The following is a 13247-nucleotide window of genomic DNA, read 5'->3' as shown; positions in this document are numbered from 1 at the left end:
ACACGAATAAGTTGATGCACGGGCGTACGCACGGAGCATGGATAACATGTCATCACAATAACTCAACAAGATAATTAAAGATAATTGCATGTACTTACTCAAATTACTGTCTTGTTCAGAATGGAGGGTAGTTCTGGCTTCCAAAACTTTATAAGCCGCTCTTTAACATTTTTGTGTTTCATCTGATGCGGCACGTCATGTAAAGTATAAAAAAGGGGAAACGCTAAAAGACCTTAAGTTTAAAGGGAAGGGGAGATCACTACGTCAAAAAAAAATTTGGTACATTTGTAAGGGAAAAAACTAAAAAGAGAGATTTAAACTTCCCTGTAAGTAGAAAACAAAAGGGACGGGGGCCGGGAAATTTTTCCAATACCCAAATTTAATAGGGGGAAAAAACTTTGACATATCATTTTAACCCGTTTTTTAAAACCCGATCAGGTAAATGTCTACATTATTGATCTTCCAAACCAACATGGTGGAAAATATATTGTTGAAGGACATTAAATAACAAACCGATATTTTGACAATTTGTGCCACTTCTTGTAGTTGAGTCACGTATTTCGGGTGCAAACATTTCAAATGATTATTGGCTTAAATGTAGATTGGAGTTAGAAAGCACTGTATTAACCGTGACAAGATAGGTGCATTTAATAGAAAAGGATTAAGCCGTAAATGGATACTCAGAAGAGCTTTAAATGAAATCTGTTTTGCACGAGTATAATCACGTGCTCGTTATATGATGACATTTACCAACATAATGATACTATAGCAATAGACATAACTAATCATGTGAGAAGTTTAGTGAACATACCGGAGGCGCTGATCATTTAATCGATTTATAATTAAATATTGATAGTCCGGACATATCAATATTGCTTACTTACATGTATACATTTGTGAGTGAACGGAATGTTAACATTTACAGCTTAACTGTACTTGACACGATTTTTCAAGTGAAGTAGGGGAACAATAAAGTTAACTAACGTAATAAGCTGGATTTTGTCTCACATTTATTGATCAGTTATTTCTAAACAGTATGTATTGAAAACGTGACTGTGTAATGAAAAAACGTGACCGTGTAATGAATGCAAATGTTTATTGAATTCTTTTGTGAAAAACAACGACGGACGAACTTCCGAGGAATATATTAGACGATTTGTAATGTCGGGGACCGAAGCTGAACCGTTGTTTGCCCTGTTGGAGCTTATGCTCCGGACCTTTACGGCAAATACAGGGCCTAAAATAAAACCAGGCGGGCACCCGGAAGACATCTTTGTAAATTTGAATGATGAAGAAAAGGAGGAAATAGAATGCGCAATATGGTAAATCACTTTTTTGGCTGTAACCTAGGAATCGACATTGAAGGGCTCAATACCTATTTGGCATCGGTATTTCCGGCTAGCCACGACTGACTGAGCGATATTTCATGTAGTTATTATAATTCTTACTGATTTGTTAAGCTAAGAAGTGGCATATGCACTAATATAGATAAAAAGTGTGTTGTTTCATGCAATTTATATGCAAAGATTAAACTAAAACGTTAGTTTATATTTGCGGCAATGTCTGGCAACACTGTTGCTTTCTAGTATGAGCTTCACTGACGCTACAAATGAGCCGCGTCACGACAAAACCAACATAATGGGTTTGCGACCAGCATGGATCCAGACCAGACTGCGCACCCGCGCAGTCTGATCAGGATCCATGCTGTTCGCTATCAGTTTCTCTACTTGTAATAGAGTTGGTAAGCGAACATCATGGATCCTGATCAGACTGCGCAGATCTGGATCCATGCTGGTCGCAAACCCTGTATGTTGGTTTTGTCACTGACGCTACAACTGTCATTTGGCGATATTCTTACTCTCCTTCGAGTATTGTAATAAGCACAAATAGCTCATATACGAACATTTTTATCCCGCTAATTTTTTAACAGGGAAAAAGGGGGTTTTAACCCTCTTTTTCACCAGGTCGATAAAGGGTTTTTCCTCAAACAAGACTTTTTTATATACTGTCTTAAATTTCCAGACAGGAATATTTTATTACTTTAGGGTTTAACCCTTTAAAATTCCCAAATTTGTTAAGGGAATTTAAAATTATTAAAATCATGTTCTTCAATTACATGATTGTTAATTGTATTGGCTATAAATGTGCATTGTCATTTTATGCCAAATAAGGAATATGTTATGTTATGTTATGTATGTTATGATATGTTATGTTATGTTATGTTATGTTATGTTATGTTATGTTATGTTATGTTATGTTATGTTATGTTAACAAAGTAAATGCTTAAATTAACACGTATTCAGAGTTTGAAACTAACATTATTTTTAATCAATATACACCAAAACGTGTACAATGTAAAAACACTATATACATGTACATAGTTACAAAGTTTCAGCGTTGGCAATCTTTGATAAGTAGTGGGGTTTTGTAGCAGTGGAGTTTTGTTTTGGTTGGTTAGTGGATTTTATTTTAATCCCTTCACAAAAACAAAATGAAGCTCAGTAATAATAAGAGGGTGTCCGAGCGTCTTCTCTGTCTAGTTTCGGAAAAAATACCCTAGAAGTCAAATCCGAGTAGGTAACAAGTACTTTTATATATATATATTATTAGATTTCTATGAAGGCAAGCCTGGCTTGAGATTTTTGTCCTATTTCATTCATATATAAAATCTGTACATAGCCTAATCGTGTTAGATATTCCTTAATCTACAGGATTAAATCTTTACAGACGGCAATGGATTTTCATTTGCGGGTTTTTAAATATGACCGATTCAAAACTTTGACGTAATATGACGTTTATTGGGAATTAAAACTTTAAAATGATAAAAAATGTAAACCTTATTCGTTGATCTTATAAATACTGTAGCAATATTATGAAGAAGAGGAATTTTTGCTACCACTGACTTCAATTAAGTATTTATCCGTGCTGTTAACTAAAATGATGGTTCATCAATAATCAAAAACTAATGAAAATGTAATGAGAGCCTCTGCGGTTGAGTAAGATTACGGTTAAATTCTCTCTAAGGGAGTTCTTTCCAATCTTATTTACGCATTTGCAAATTAATGCAAAGAAATACACTCTTCCATCTTTAAATTCGCCAAATGACAGTGGCGGAGTCGATATCAACCAAAAATATCATAATTATGAACGTATTTGTTAAATGATAAATATAGCTTTATTCAAACACTCAGTATAAACTATAAAGTGTTCAAATCTCGAACGAAAATATCAACAATCCAAAATGGTTAAAGGTATTGCATTAATAACCGTATGAATATAAATGTCTAAGCAAAATTTTTGTGTTTATAGCAAAGTTTTAATCTGAAATACGGGTATATCATTATCAGTATCTTATTTCGCTTTAGTCATGGTTACCCAGTAAAATTTAAAACACGAAGGAGTCTTTACATTGTATGTTACCTTGCAAAATTTTATACTTGTTTATGATTTTTGATGTTTATGAAATTTTGTATACGGTTCCTTTGTGGATTTTCAAATATCTGTATATGGTATCGTAAAGAAGAAAGATCTCAGAAAACTAAAAATATAGTTATAACACAATCCACAAAATATCGAATTTTATAAGATCTATTTGCATTTATTTTCAGCTACCAAATCCTAAAAGATGTTCGCGAGTGTCAAAACAAACATGCATTTTGTTATTCTTGTATTTTCGTCTGGTCTACCAGTGGAAATCCAATCAACCACAGCAGATGCCCTGTGTGCAGGGTTGAGGGACTATATGTTAGAAACAATGCATTGGACGAAAGAATAAACGCCAAAATAGTAAAATGTTCTATGAACAAATGTAAATGGAAGGGCCCACTTGAAGGTCTAGCTTCACATCAACACACGCTATATTCAGAAGACACACGTGTGTCATCAACAATAAATACCACAGACGAGAAAAAGACAGAACTTCCGGTTGTTGCAAATAGTCCGGCGCCAACGCCGTCGTCTACTTCACGGAGCCGCTCACGCGCAGGTTCTTCACAAATTTCATCTACTCCATCATCACAGACATCAGTTAATTCTAGACCAAATACCCAGCGGCAGCCTTTAGGCACACAATCCTTGAATAATAGCAACAATACACAAACAAACAGCAGAACCAGTCAGCGTGCCAATGGACAAACAACAACACGCTCAAGAACGCGCAGCAGACACCGCAGTAGCCAAAATACTTCGTCGCCTCAACGTCGGTCAAATATTTCGGCTACAGGTCTAACTAATCGGCTTACATCTCGCGCCAGAATACAAAACGATGGAACAATAGACAAGAGAACAGTGACTGGTCAATCAACAACGCGTAATATAGTTTCTACAGCAGACGAAAACCAAAATCCTGTTGTAGAGCAAGCAACAACGGAAACAGTTCATGTTCCACACCCACCGACGACACCCCGCTCGTCAACAATCACTCCGCGTCCTTCACAAACACCCCGGCGTCTACCAACGTTACCAAACTTGCTACCTCTCAACAGTAGCAGCAGCAGCAGCAGCAGCAGCAACAACAGTAACAACAACAATAGTAATTCCAACAGTGCCACTAACAGTCAAACCACAAATACAGATAATAACAATAATGTAAGACCTACAGTGCCTTCAACTTTATACGATACTGCTGACACCCCACGCAGATTCACTCTTGAAGCGTCCATTCGGCGACCATCTCAGCCGCGCTCTTTCGGGATAATTCGCGAACGGTTAAATGAAAGTCGCCAACGTTTGGACATGCTTATGAACGTGTTTTCAGTAGAACTTGACAGAGGGCGCCAAGATCTGACTTCATTCCAAGAAGAACGTGAACGCAGACGACAGGAGCAGTTGGCGGAAGTTCGTGACCTCGGCAGACGACTAACACAAGTTGCGACAGAATTGCGCGGCCTTTTGTCGCAGAGACGCCAAATAAGAACTCAGATGGACAATCTTTTAGAATCTGCATCAGACGATCAGGATGAATGAGCTGTGTGACCTGTGATATAATGACTGTGTTACATGACAAGAATTATTATTTGTAAAAGCTGTAAAAAGATAAAAAGAAAACAAATGTTGTTCCAACTCGTTCTACTTTTCCAGAAAGTAGACTTACGGTATAACTTTCTTGAAGAGATATTTTTCCTTACCAGATAGAAATATAAATTTGTCATCACACATACATTGGTATCTTATGTGAAGCTTTCATCTGGCAAGAATGTAAAATTCTAGGTGTATAGGAGTTGAATATCAATCTTACTATTTTCATGAATAACATTTGTTAGCTCGACTATACGAAGTATATGGAGAGCTGTCCTACTCGCCCCGGCGTCGGCGTCGGCGTCGGCGTCCGCGTCCGCGTCCAGATTTTAGATTAAAGTTTTGGTGCAGTAAAATATTTTTCACTATAACTTTGTCATTTCTTAAGGTATCAACTTCAAACTTCAAATATATGTTCCTTATCATCAACCACATCTTATGTGACAAGGTTCATAACTCTAGCACCAATATTGTCAGATTTATCTCCCCTTGAACTTAGAATTTTCCTTAAAAAATACTATTTTTTACTGATACTTCTTTATTTCTTAAGGGATCAACCTCATACTTCAAATATATGTACATTATCATCATCCCCATCTTATGTGACAAGGTTCATAACTCTAGCACCAATATTTTCAGATTTATCTCCCCTTGAACTTAGAATTTTCCTCAAAAAAATACTATTTCTTACTGTTTCTTCTTTATTTCTTAAGGGATCAACCTCATACTTCAAATATATTTACGTTATCATCATCCCCATCTTATGTGACAAGGTTCATAACTCTAGCACCAATATTTTCAGATTTATCTCCCCTTGAACTTAGAATTTTCCTCAAAAAATACTATTTCCTACTGATCCCTTTATTTCTAAAGGGATCAACCTCATACTTCAAATATATTTATGTTATCATCATCCCCATCTTATGTGACAAGGTTCATAACTCTAGCACCAATACTTTCAGATTTATCTCCCTTTGAACTTAGAATTTTCCATAAAAAATATTATTTTTGACTGTAACTTATTTATTTCTAAAGGGATCAACTTCATACTTCAAATATATTTACGTTATCATAATCCACATCTTATGTGACAAGGTTCATAACTCTAGCACCAATATTGCAAGAATTATCTCCCCATAAACTTAGATTTATTTACTAGAAAAATGTTATTTTTTATTTTAACTTTTTTTATTTTTAAAGGTATCTACCTCAAACTTCAAATACTCATTCCTTATCATCAATTACGTTTTATGTGACAATGTTCATAACTCTTGAAGCAATATTTACAGATTTATCTCTCTTTGAACTTAGGTTTTCTTTAAGAAATATAATAACTTCTTTATTTTTTAAGGTATCTTCTTCAAACTTCAAATATATATTTCTTATCATTACACAAATGTTGTGTGGCAAGGTCCATAACTCTAGCATGACTATTTCTAGAATTATTCCCCTTGATCTTGGTATTTATGTTAACAAATGTTATTTTTTTACTATAACTTGATACATAATTATACATAATTGATTTTTCTTTCATATTTTTGTCCTCCTTACTGCGTCCAGTATTTTATTAGTCGAGCTTCGCTGTCTCCTGTGACAGCTCTTGTTTTTATTTTATTTTTGGTTAAGAAAAACTATAATTTTGATCAGTGCAAGTCTACCAGTGGAAATCCAGTCAACCACAGCAGATGCCCTGTGTGCAGGGTTGAGGGACTATATGTTAGAAACAATGCATTGGACGAAAGAATAAACGCCAAAGTAGTAAAATGTTCCATGAACAAATGTAAATGGAAGGGCCCACTTGAAGGTCTAGCTTCACATCAACACATGCTATATTCAGAAGACACACGTGTGTCATCAACAATAAATACTGCAGACGAAAAAATAACAGAACTTCCGGTTGTTGCAAATAGTCCGGCGCCAACGCCGGTGTCTACTTCACGGAGCCGCTCACGCACAGGCTCCTCACAAATGTCATCTACTCCATCATCGCAGACATCAGTTAATTCTAGACCAAATACCCAGCGGCATCCTTTAGGCACACAATCCTTGAATAATAGCAACAATACACAAACAAACAGAAGAACCAGTCAGCGTGCCAATGGACAAACAACAACACGCTCAAGAACGCGCAGCAGACACCGCAGTAGCCAAAATACTTCGTCGCCTCAACGTCGGTCAAATATTTCGGCTACAGGTCTAACTAATCGGCTTACATCTCGCGCAAGAATACAAAACAATGGAACAATAGACAAGAGAACAGTGACTGGTCAATCAACAACGCGTAATATAGTTTCTACAGCAGACGAAAACCAAAATCCTGTTGTAGAGCAAGCAACAACGGAAACAGTTCATGTTCCACACCCACCGACGACACCCCGCTCGTCAACAATCACTCCGCGTCCTTCACAAACACCCCGGCGTCTACCAACGTTACCAAACTTGCTACCTCTCAACAGTAGCAGTAGCAGCAGCAGCAGCAGCAGCAGCAGCAACAACAACAGTAACAATGACAATAGTAATTCCAACAGTGTCACTGTCAGTCAAACCACAAATACAGATAACAACAATAATGTAAGACCTACAGTGCCTTCAACTTTATTCGATACTGCTGACACCCCACGCAGATTCACTCTTGAAGCGTCCATTCGAAGACCATCGCAGCCGCGCTCTTTCGGGATATTTCGCGAACGGTTAAATGAAAGTCGCCAACGTTTGGACATGCTTATGAACGTGTTTTCAGTAGAACTTGACAGAGGGCGCCAAGATCTGACTTCATTCCAAGAAGAACGTGAACGCAGACGACAGGAGCAGTTGGCGGAAGTTCGTGACCTCGGCAGACGACTAACACAAGTTGCGACAGAATTGCGCGGCCTTTTGTCGCAGAGACGCCAAATAAGAACTCAGATGGACAATCTTTTAGAATCTGCATCAGACGATCAGGATGAATGAGTTGTGTGACCTGTGTTACATGACAAGAATTATTATTTGTGAAAGCTGTAAACAGATAAAAGAAAACAAAATTTTATGTTGTTCCAACTCGTTCTACTTTCAAGAAAGTAAACTTACGGTTTAATTTCTTTAAGAGATCTTTTTCCTTACGAGTTAGAAATATAAATTTGTCATCACACATACATTGGTATCTTATGTAAAGCTTTCATCTGGCAAGAATGTAAAATTCCAGATGTATAGGAGCTAAATATCAATCTTACTATTTTCATGAATATCATTTGTTTTTTTATTTCATTTTTGGTTAAGAAAAAATGTAATTTTGATCAGTGCAAGTATAAACAGGCGCAAATTTAGTTTCTAAAACATTGTTATTATTGTTGATAATAATATTGACTGTACCTCTGGTCGTCAGAAAATTAGGAACTAAGTTCGTTCATTATGGGTACAAATCTTTATTGATGTTATTTTGAAACAATGTACAAAAAGTACATTCCTTTGCTATTCAATTTAGATTGATATTATTGTAATTTCGAGGACATACATATTATAATATTACATTTTCTATGTATACCCTTTGTATGGGTCGCTAAAATATGTTTTGTTTACAGTTATATAGTTCAGTTTGTGCAGCCGGCTAGTTAAAAGATAATTTTAATCTCTTGAATTATCGACGAATTGGATATAATATTTACTTTCTTTATCGCTCTTTGATCAATAATATCGTTTGTATGATAAGCGTTGTAAAGTGTTTTGTTGATATTACAACATAATATGTCTTTAATGTTTACATAGCTTGAAAATTAATTATTCTCTCCCTGGTTGCGTCATCAACTGTTTTTTGAATAATGTAAACACTCGTTATTAAAAATACATGAAATTTAATAGATTAGAGTTTTAAGCGTACAGTGCATTAATCAATAAGTAAAGAGTATTTTTTTCATACTAATGTAAACAGTAACACATATTGTATTTAAATAATATGTACATGTATGTAATTTGATCCGACACGAACTGGGATTTATTTTTATGTATATGTTTAACGCAGACCCTATTTACATTTTTGATTATATAAAACCATCATTAAACTAAATTTTGGAATTTACTTTGTATGAAATTCAAAATACGATTTTGTTTACATTTCACTACTTTTATGAACAAATTATTTCACATTCAGCGTGATAATCGTAAAACATGTTCTAAATCTGTTATTGAAAAGTGTACTTTTGAAAATTAATGTGCCTTAAATTGAAGAAAAACCGAAAGAGTATACGGCAATTTTAGGACACGACAATTTTCTCAGAATGAAAAGGGTTAAAAAAGTAAATTTGTAAATATGATATAAAATACTTGCACATTTTAGTATTACTCTGTTTCAGTTTTAGATTAAAGTTGTCGTCTGTTGTAATTTTTCAGATGTAAGAAAATCATACTGTTTCAAAACGTAAATTAAATTAATGCAAGTGTGTGTGTGTGTGTGTGGGGGGGGGGGGGGGAATGGACAACATTGGTTTTACAAGACCATTCTCAAATTAAGGTGCCGGAAGACCTTGGTTTTTTTTTACAAATGTTTTTTGTTTATTTTCATGTATAAACATTTTATTGTCCAATCATGGCTTTCCATTTGGTTACGCAATAACTATGACATAATATTATTATAAGATGACATTTTAACATTTATTTCTTGAAATTAAAGGGGTCTGAACCGCGTTTGTCACTGCATTACGAGATACATACCTGCTATAGCAATGAATTTTTTTTTATTTTTGAATGGTGTGGATAATAAAAACCATTTTGAAATTATAACAGTGGACTAAAAACAATTTTAGATAAATTTTAAAAGTGGCATTTTTTTGTGGTGATTAATGGGCCTTTAGAAGTGCTCTATATTTCGGTTATTATTGTTTAACATGCTTTAGAGGTATTATCTATTAACACTGCAATTGTTATTGGTTATGCATTATATATAAATGTTTAGTTTTACCACAAGGTCCGACCTTTTCATCATCAGGGAGTGTGATTATTTCTATAGACATTTTATCATCTCAGGAAACTGTTTCCTTCTTGACATGCATAGTTATTGACGAGTTAATTCTTGCTGCTAGTATATGGTTTCAATTTAACACATTTAGTCTCATAAAATATAGGCCTACCACATATTCAAGAAATTCCACTAAAGTACAAACGCCTAAAAATGGAAAAATTAATTTTTTTTACATCGATCATCTGGGACAGTTTAAACAGAAAGACATGCAAACGATAATTAAGAAATTTTTACTCGGAATTAAGTTGAAAATATTCTTAGGAAAGCGTTGAAACGCTTATCAATTTCGGGCACTATTAAAATTAGATCTGTCACTATTAAAATAATTATTCTGGAAAGAAAAAGTGAATGAAGGATTTGAATTTTTGAGCACATGTTATTGGTTTAGACCTTCATCAAGTTAAACATTAAAATTAAAAAAAATCCAGTCCCGTCATGTAAAAAAACCCAAAAAAACCTTAATATTGGTTTATTAGGATAGACATTCAGGTTTTGTTTGTGTGTGATAAATATCGAATACTCGTTAAGTAAAGTCACTGCTGATAGTATTTGAAAATAGTAGCCTCCCTTTATAATACAGATGGTGATAAATTATAAAGGGGGTAATTTTTGTTCATTTTCTTGTATATTTTCTGTGATATTTATCTAATCGTTCAAATTTGCACATTTCTTTTTTGTTGTCACTTTGGCTATATATAGAAATTGTGAAATAAACTATTTCATAAACGATTATGAAAGTGTTATCACTTAAGACTCGGAGTGTCATTTGTAAAGTTCGTGCTTAAGAAAATTAATGGTACGTGCCACTCGGTAGCATCTAAGATCATACGAGATCATTTTAGCTCACCTGAGCTAGCTCAGACTGAGCTTTTAGGATCGTTGAATATCCAAAGTCCATCGTTTGTCGTCCATCCACATTTGTTCGTTAACACTTTAGTGGTCACATTGCTGCCTCAATCATCACCAAACTTCGTCAAAATGCTTGTCTAGGTAATTGCTCAAATAAGAACGAACACGGGTCATCGAGGATGAATAACTAGGTCACAGGAACTAAAAATAAAAAATTCTTGTTTAAACTCTATATACATGTACTCTATACATGTAATAGCTTCTGTTTTGATTCAAATATCCTGGAAATTTGTCTGAAAGTTTGTTTTGATGATTTCTAGGTCAAGTTCGAATATGGGTCACCTGGGGTCAAAATCTAGGTCACACTGCCCAAATATGAAGAAAAAACCTTGTTAACACTAGTGGTCACAATTTTGACTCAATTGTCATGAAACTTAGTCAAGATGCTTGTGTAGTTAATTGCTTCTATGTATTTGAACATAGGTCATCATGGACAGAAGCTTAAAATAAAAGAAATCTTGTTAACACTCTAGTGGCTACTGTTTGATGAAAATATTCTTGATATTGGTCTGAAAGTTTGTTTTGATGATTGCTAGGTTAACTTCGACTATGGGTCACCTAGGGTCAAAAACTAGGTCACACTGCCCAAATATGGAAAAACGTTGTTATCACTCTAGTGGTCACATTAAAGTGTAAAGAACAGATAATTTAATAAACGCATTTTATTATAAGTAGATCTTATTGAAATTAAATGTGTGTTCACGTTGAAAATATAAAACTATAGAAAATATTTGCACGACCTTTAAGCTTTGGGCAGTGAAAAGTGGTATAAGTAAATTGTATTCGAACGGAATTTTCGTGTACCTATTTCAATCGGACATAATTCACTTTCATTCACGATGAACTATGTGAAAATGGCTGCATTCAAAATTAAGTCTTATTAACGAAATTCGATTGTCATTCAACTTTGAAACTGTCTTTGTTTTACGTCAATGTTATAATAATAACGTTTTGGTCCTTTAATTTGGATAGTTTCCTTAATCACATGCTTAGCTTAACGCAATGTTCAGCTGTATGTCGCCGATGATTTTTTTTGGGAGGGGGAGCTGGGACAGTAAATGTCATGTTTATGTTGTTAAACAGGTTTTCAACGAAAACCGGGTTATTGTAAAGCCGAAAATTGACGGGCGGGCTTGCATGCGGGCAACGTATTGGTTTCCGCTCAATTACTTAAGTTTGCTTTGGCCTATTGACACAAAACTTGATGTGTAGGTAGCTTCTATCAAGAGGCAGCTTGGGATTGCTACCCAGGTGTCTGTGATCAAGGCCAAGGTCACTGTTACTAGAAATAGAAATTCAGTTTCCGCTCAAAAACTTGACTTTGCTTTGGCTTATTGACACCAAACTTGGTGTATGGATAACTTTTATCAACAGGCAACTTGGGATTGCTAGCCAGGTGTCTGCGATCAAGGTCAAGGTCACTGTTGCTAAAAAAAGAAATTCAGTTTCCGCTCAATATCTCGAGTTTGCTTTGCTATTGACACCAATCTTGGCGTTTATTGCTACCCAAGTATCAGTGGTCAAGGTCATTGTTACTAAAAAAGAAATTCACTTTCCGCTCAATAACTTGAGTTTGCTTTGGCCTATTGACACCAAACTTGGTGTGTATGTAGCTTATATCAATAGGCAGCTTGGGATCGCAACCAAGGTGTCTGTGAATAAGGTCATTGTTACTAAAAATAGAAATTCAGTTCCCTCTCAATAACTTTAGTTTGCTTTGGCCTATTGACACAAAACTTGGTGTATCAGAGGCAGCATGGGATTGCTACTCAGGTATCTGTGGTCAAGGTCAAGGTCATTGTAACTTAAAATGGAAATTCAGTTTCCGCTCAATAACTTGAGTTTGCTTTGGCTTATTAACACCAAACTTGATGTATGGGTAGCTTATATCAAGAGGCAGGTTTGGGTTGCTACCCAGATGCTTATGATGAAGGTTAATGTATTCAGTTTTCACGTAATATCTTGAGTTTGCCTTGACCTTTTGACATCAAACTTGCTGTGTGACAGTTTTGGGTAAGGTCAAAGTTATTTCCTTACAATATCATTTTCAGCTTCTACTCAATAACTTCAGTGCATTTTGACCTATTGATTGCTGTCACAACATTGGTCGTTGAAAACCTGGTTTTCGTCGCATTGCGGCGCTTATACAATATACGATATATAAAAAAGAATATAGTTTTAGTATCATCCAACGAACACCTGTTAGTTTCGTCAGTGCTAAAATCAACAGTAACTTTGTCCCTGGAAATGGCCATCCAATTTATTTGATCCTTTCTCTCCGAACTGAATTCACTCAGGAGTTGCACTATCAAGTTCGCTACAACTTTCCATC

At 35.2% G+C, this 13247-nt stretch overlaps 1 protein-coding gene across 2 annotated transcripts; it reads left to right on the top strand.

Annotated features, from left to right (window-relative positions):
* The first annotated feature begins 433 nt into the window (after positions 1 to 433).
* LOC132742190 (probable serine/threonine-protein kinase MARK-A) lies at positions 434 to 10452 on the top strand. 2 transcript variants are annotated; one of them, XM_060730528.1, is made up of 2 exons: positions 434 to 1322; positions 3609 to 10452. In XM_060730528.1, exon 2 carries the CDS (start codon positions 6787 to 6789, stop codon positions 7963 to 7965), a length of 1179 nt encoding a protein of 392 aa, XP_060586511.1. In that variant the 5' UTR covers positions 434 to 1322; positions 3609 to 6786; the 3' UTR covers positions 7966 to 10452. The 2 variants fall into 2 exon arrangements, with proteins under 2 accessions (XP_060586511.1, XP_060586501.1); XM_060730518.1 differs by having other exon boundaries at positions 3609 to 6185.
* Positions 10453 to 13247: the final 2795 nt, after the last annotated feature.

The sequence above is a fragment of the Ruditapes philippinarum genome, unplaced genomic scaffold (assembly GCF_026571515.1).
Source record: "Ruditapes philippinarum isolate M1 unplaced genomic scaffold, ASM2657151v2 ctg1968_1_1_1_1, whole genome shotgun sequence".
In the NCBI taxonomy this organism is placed as follows: Eukaryota; Metazoa; Mollusca; class Bivalvia; order Venerida; family Veneridae; genus Ruditapes; species Ruditapes philippinarum.
The sequence above is the reverse complement of the archived record's forward strand: the minus strand, read 5'-3'. Positions and strand labels throughout refer to the sequence as shown.

Bases quoted from the DNA above. Each gene is read 5' to 3' on its own strand.
- LOC132742190 (XM_060730518.1), top strand. From the start codon at position 1,162: ATGTCGGGGACCGAAGCTGAACCGTTGTTTGCCCTGTTGGAGCTTATG. The intron at 1,323-3,608 runs GTAAATCACTTT...ATTTATTTTCAG, and splicing joins GAAATAGAATGCGCAATATG to CTACCAAATCCTAAAAGATG.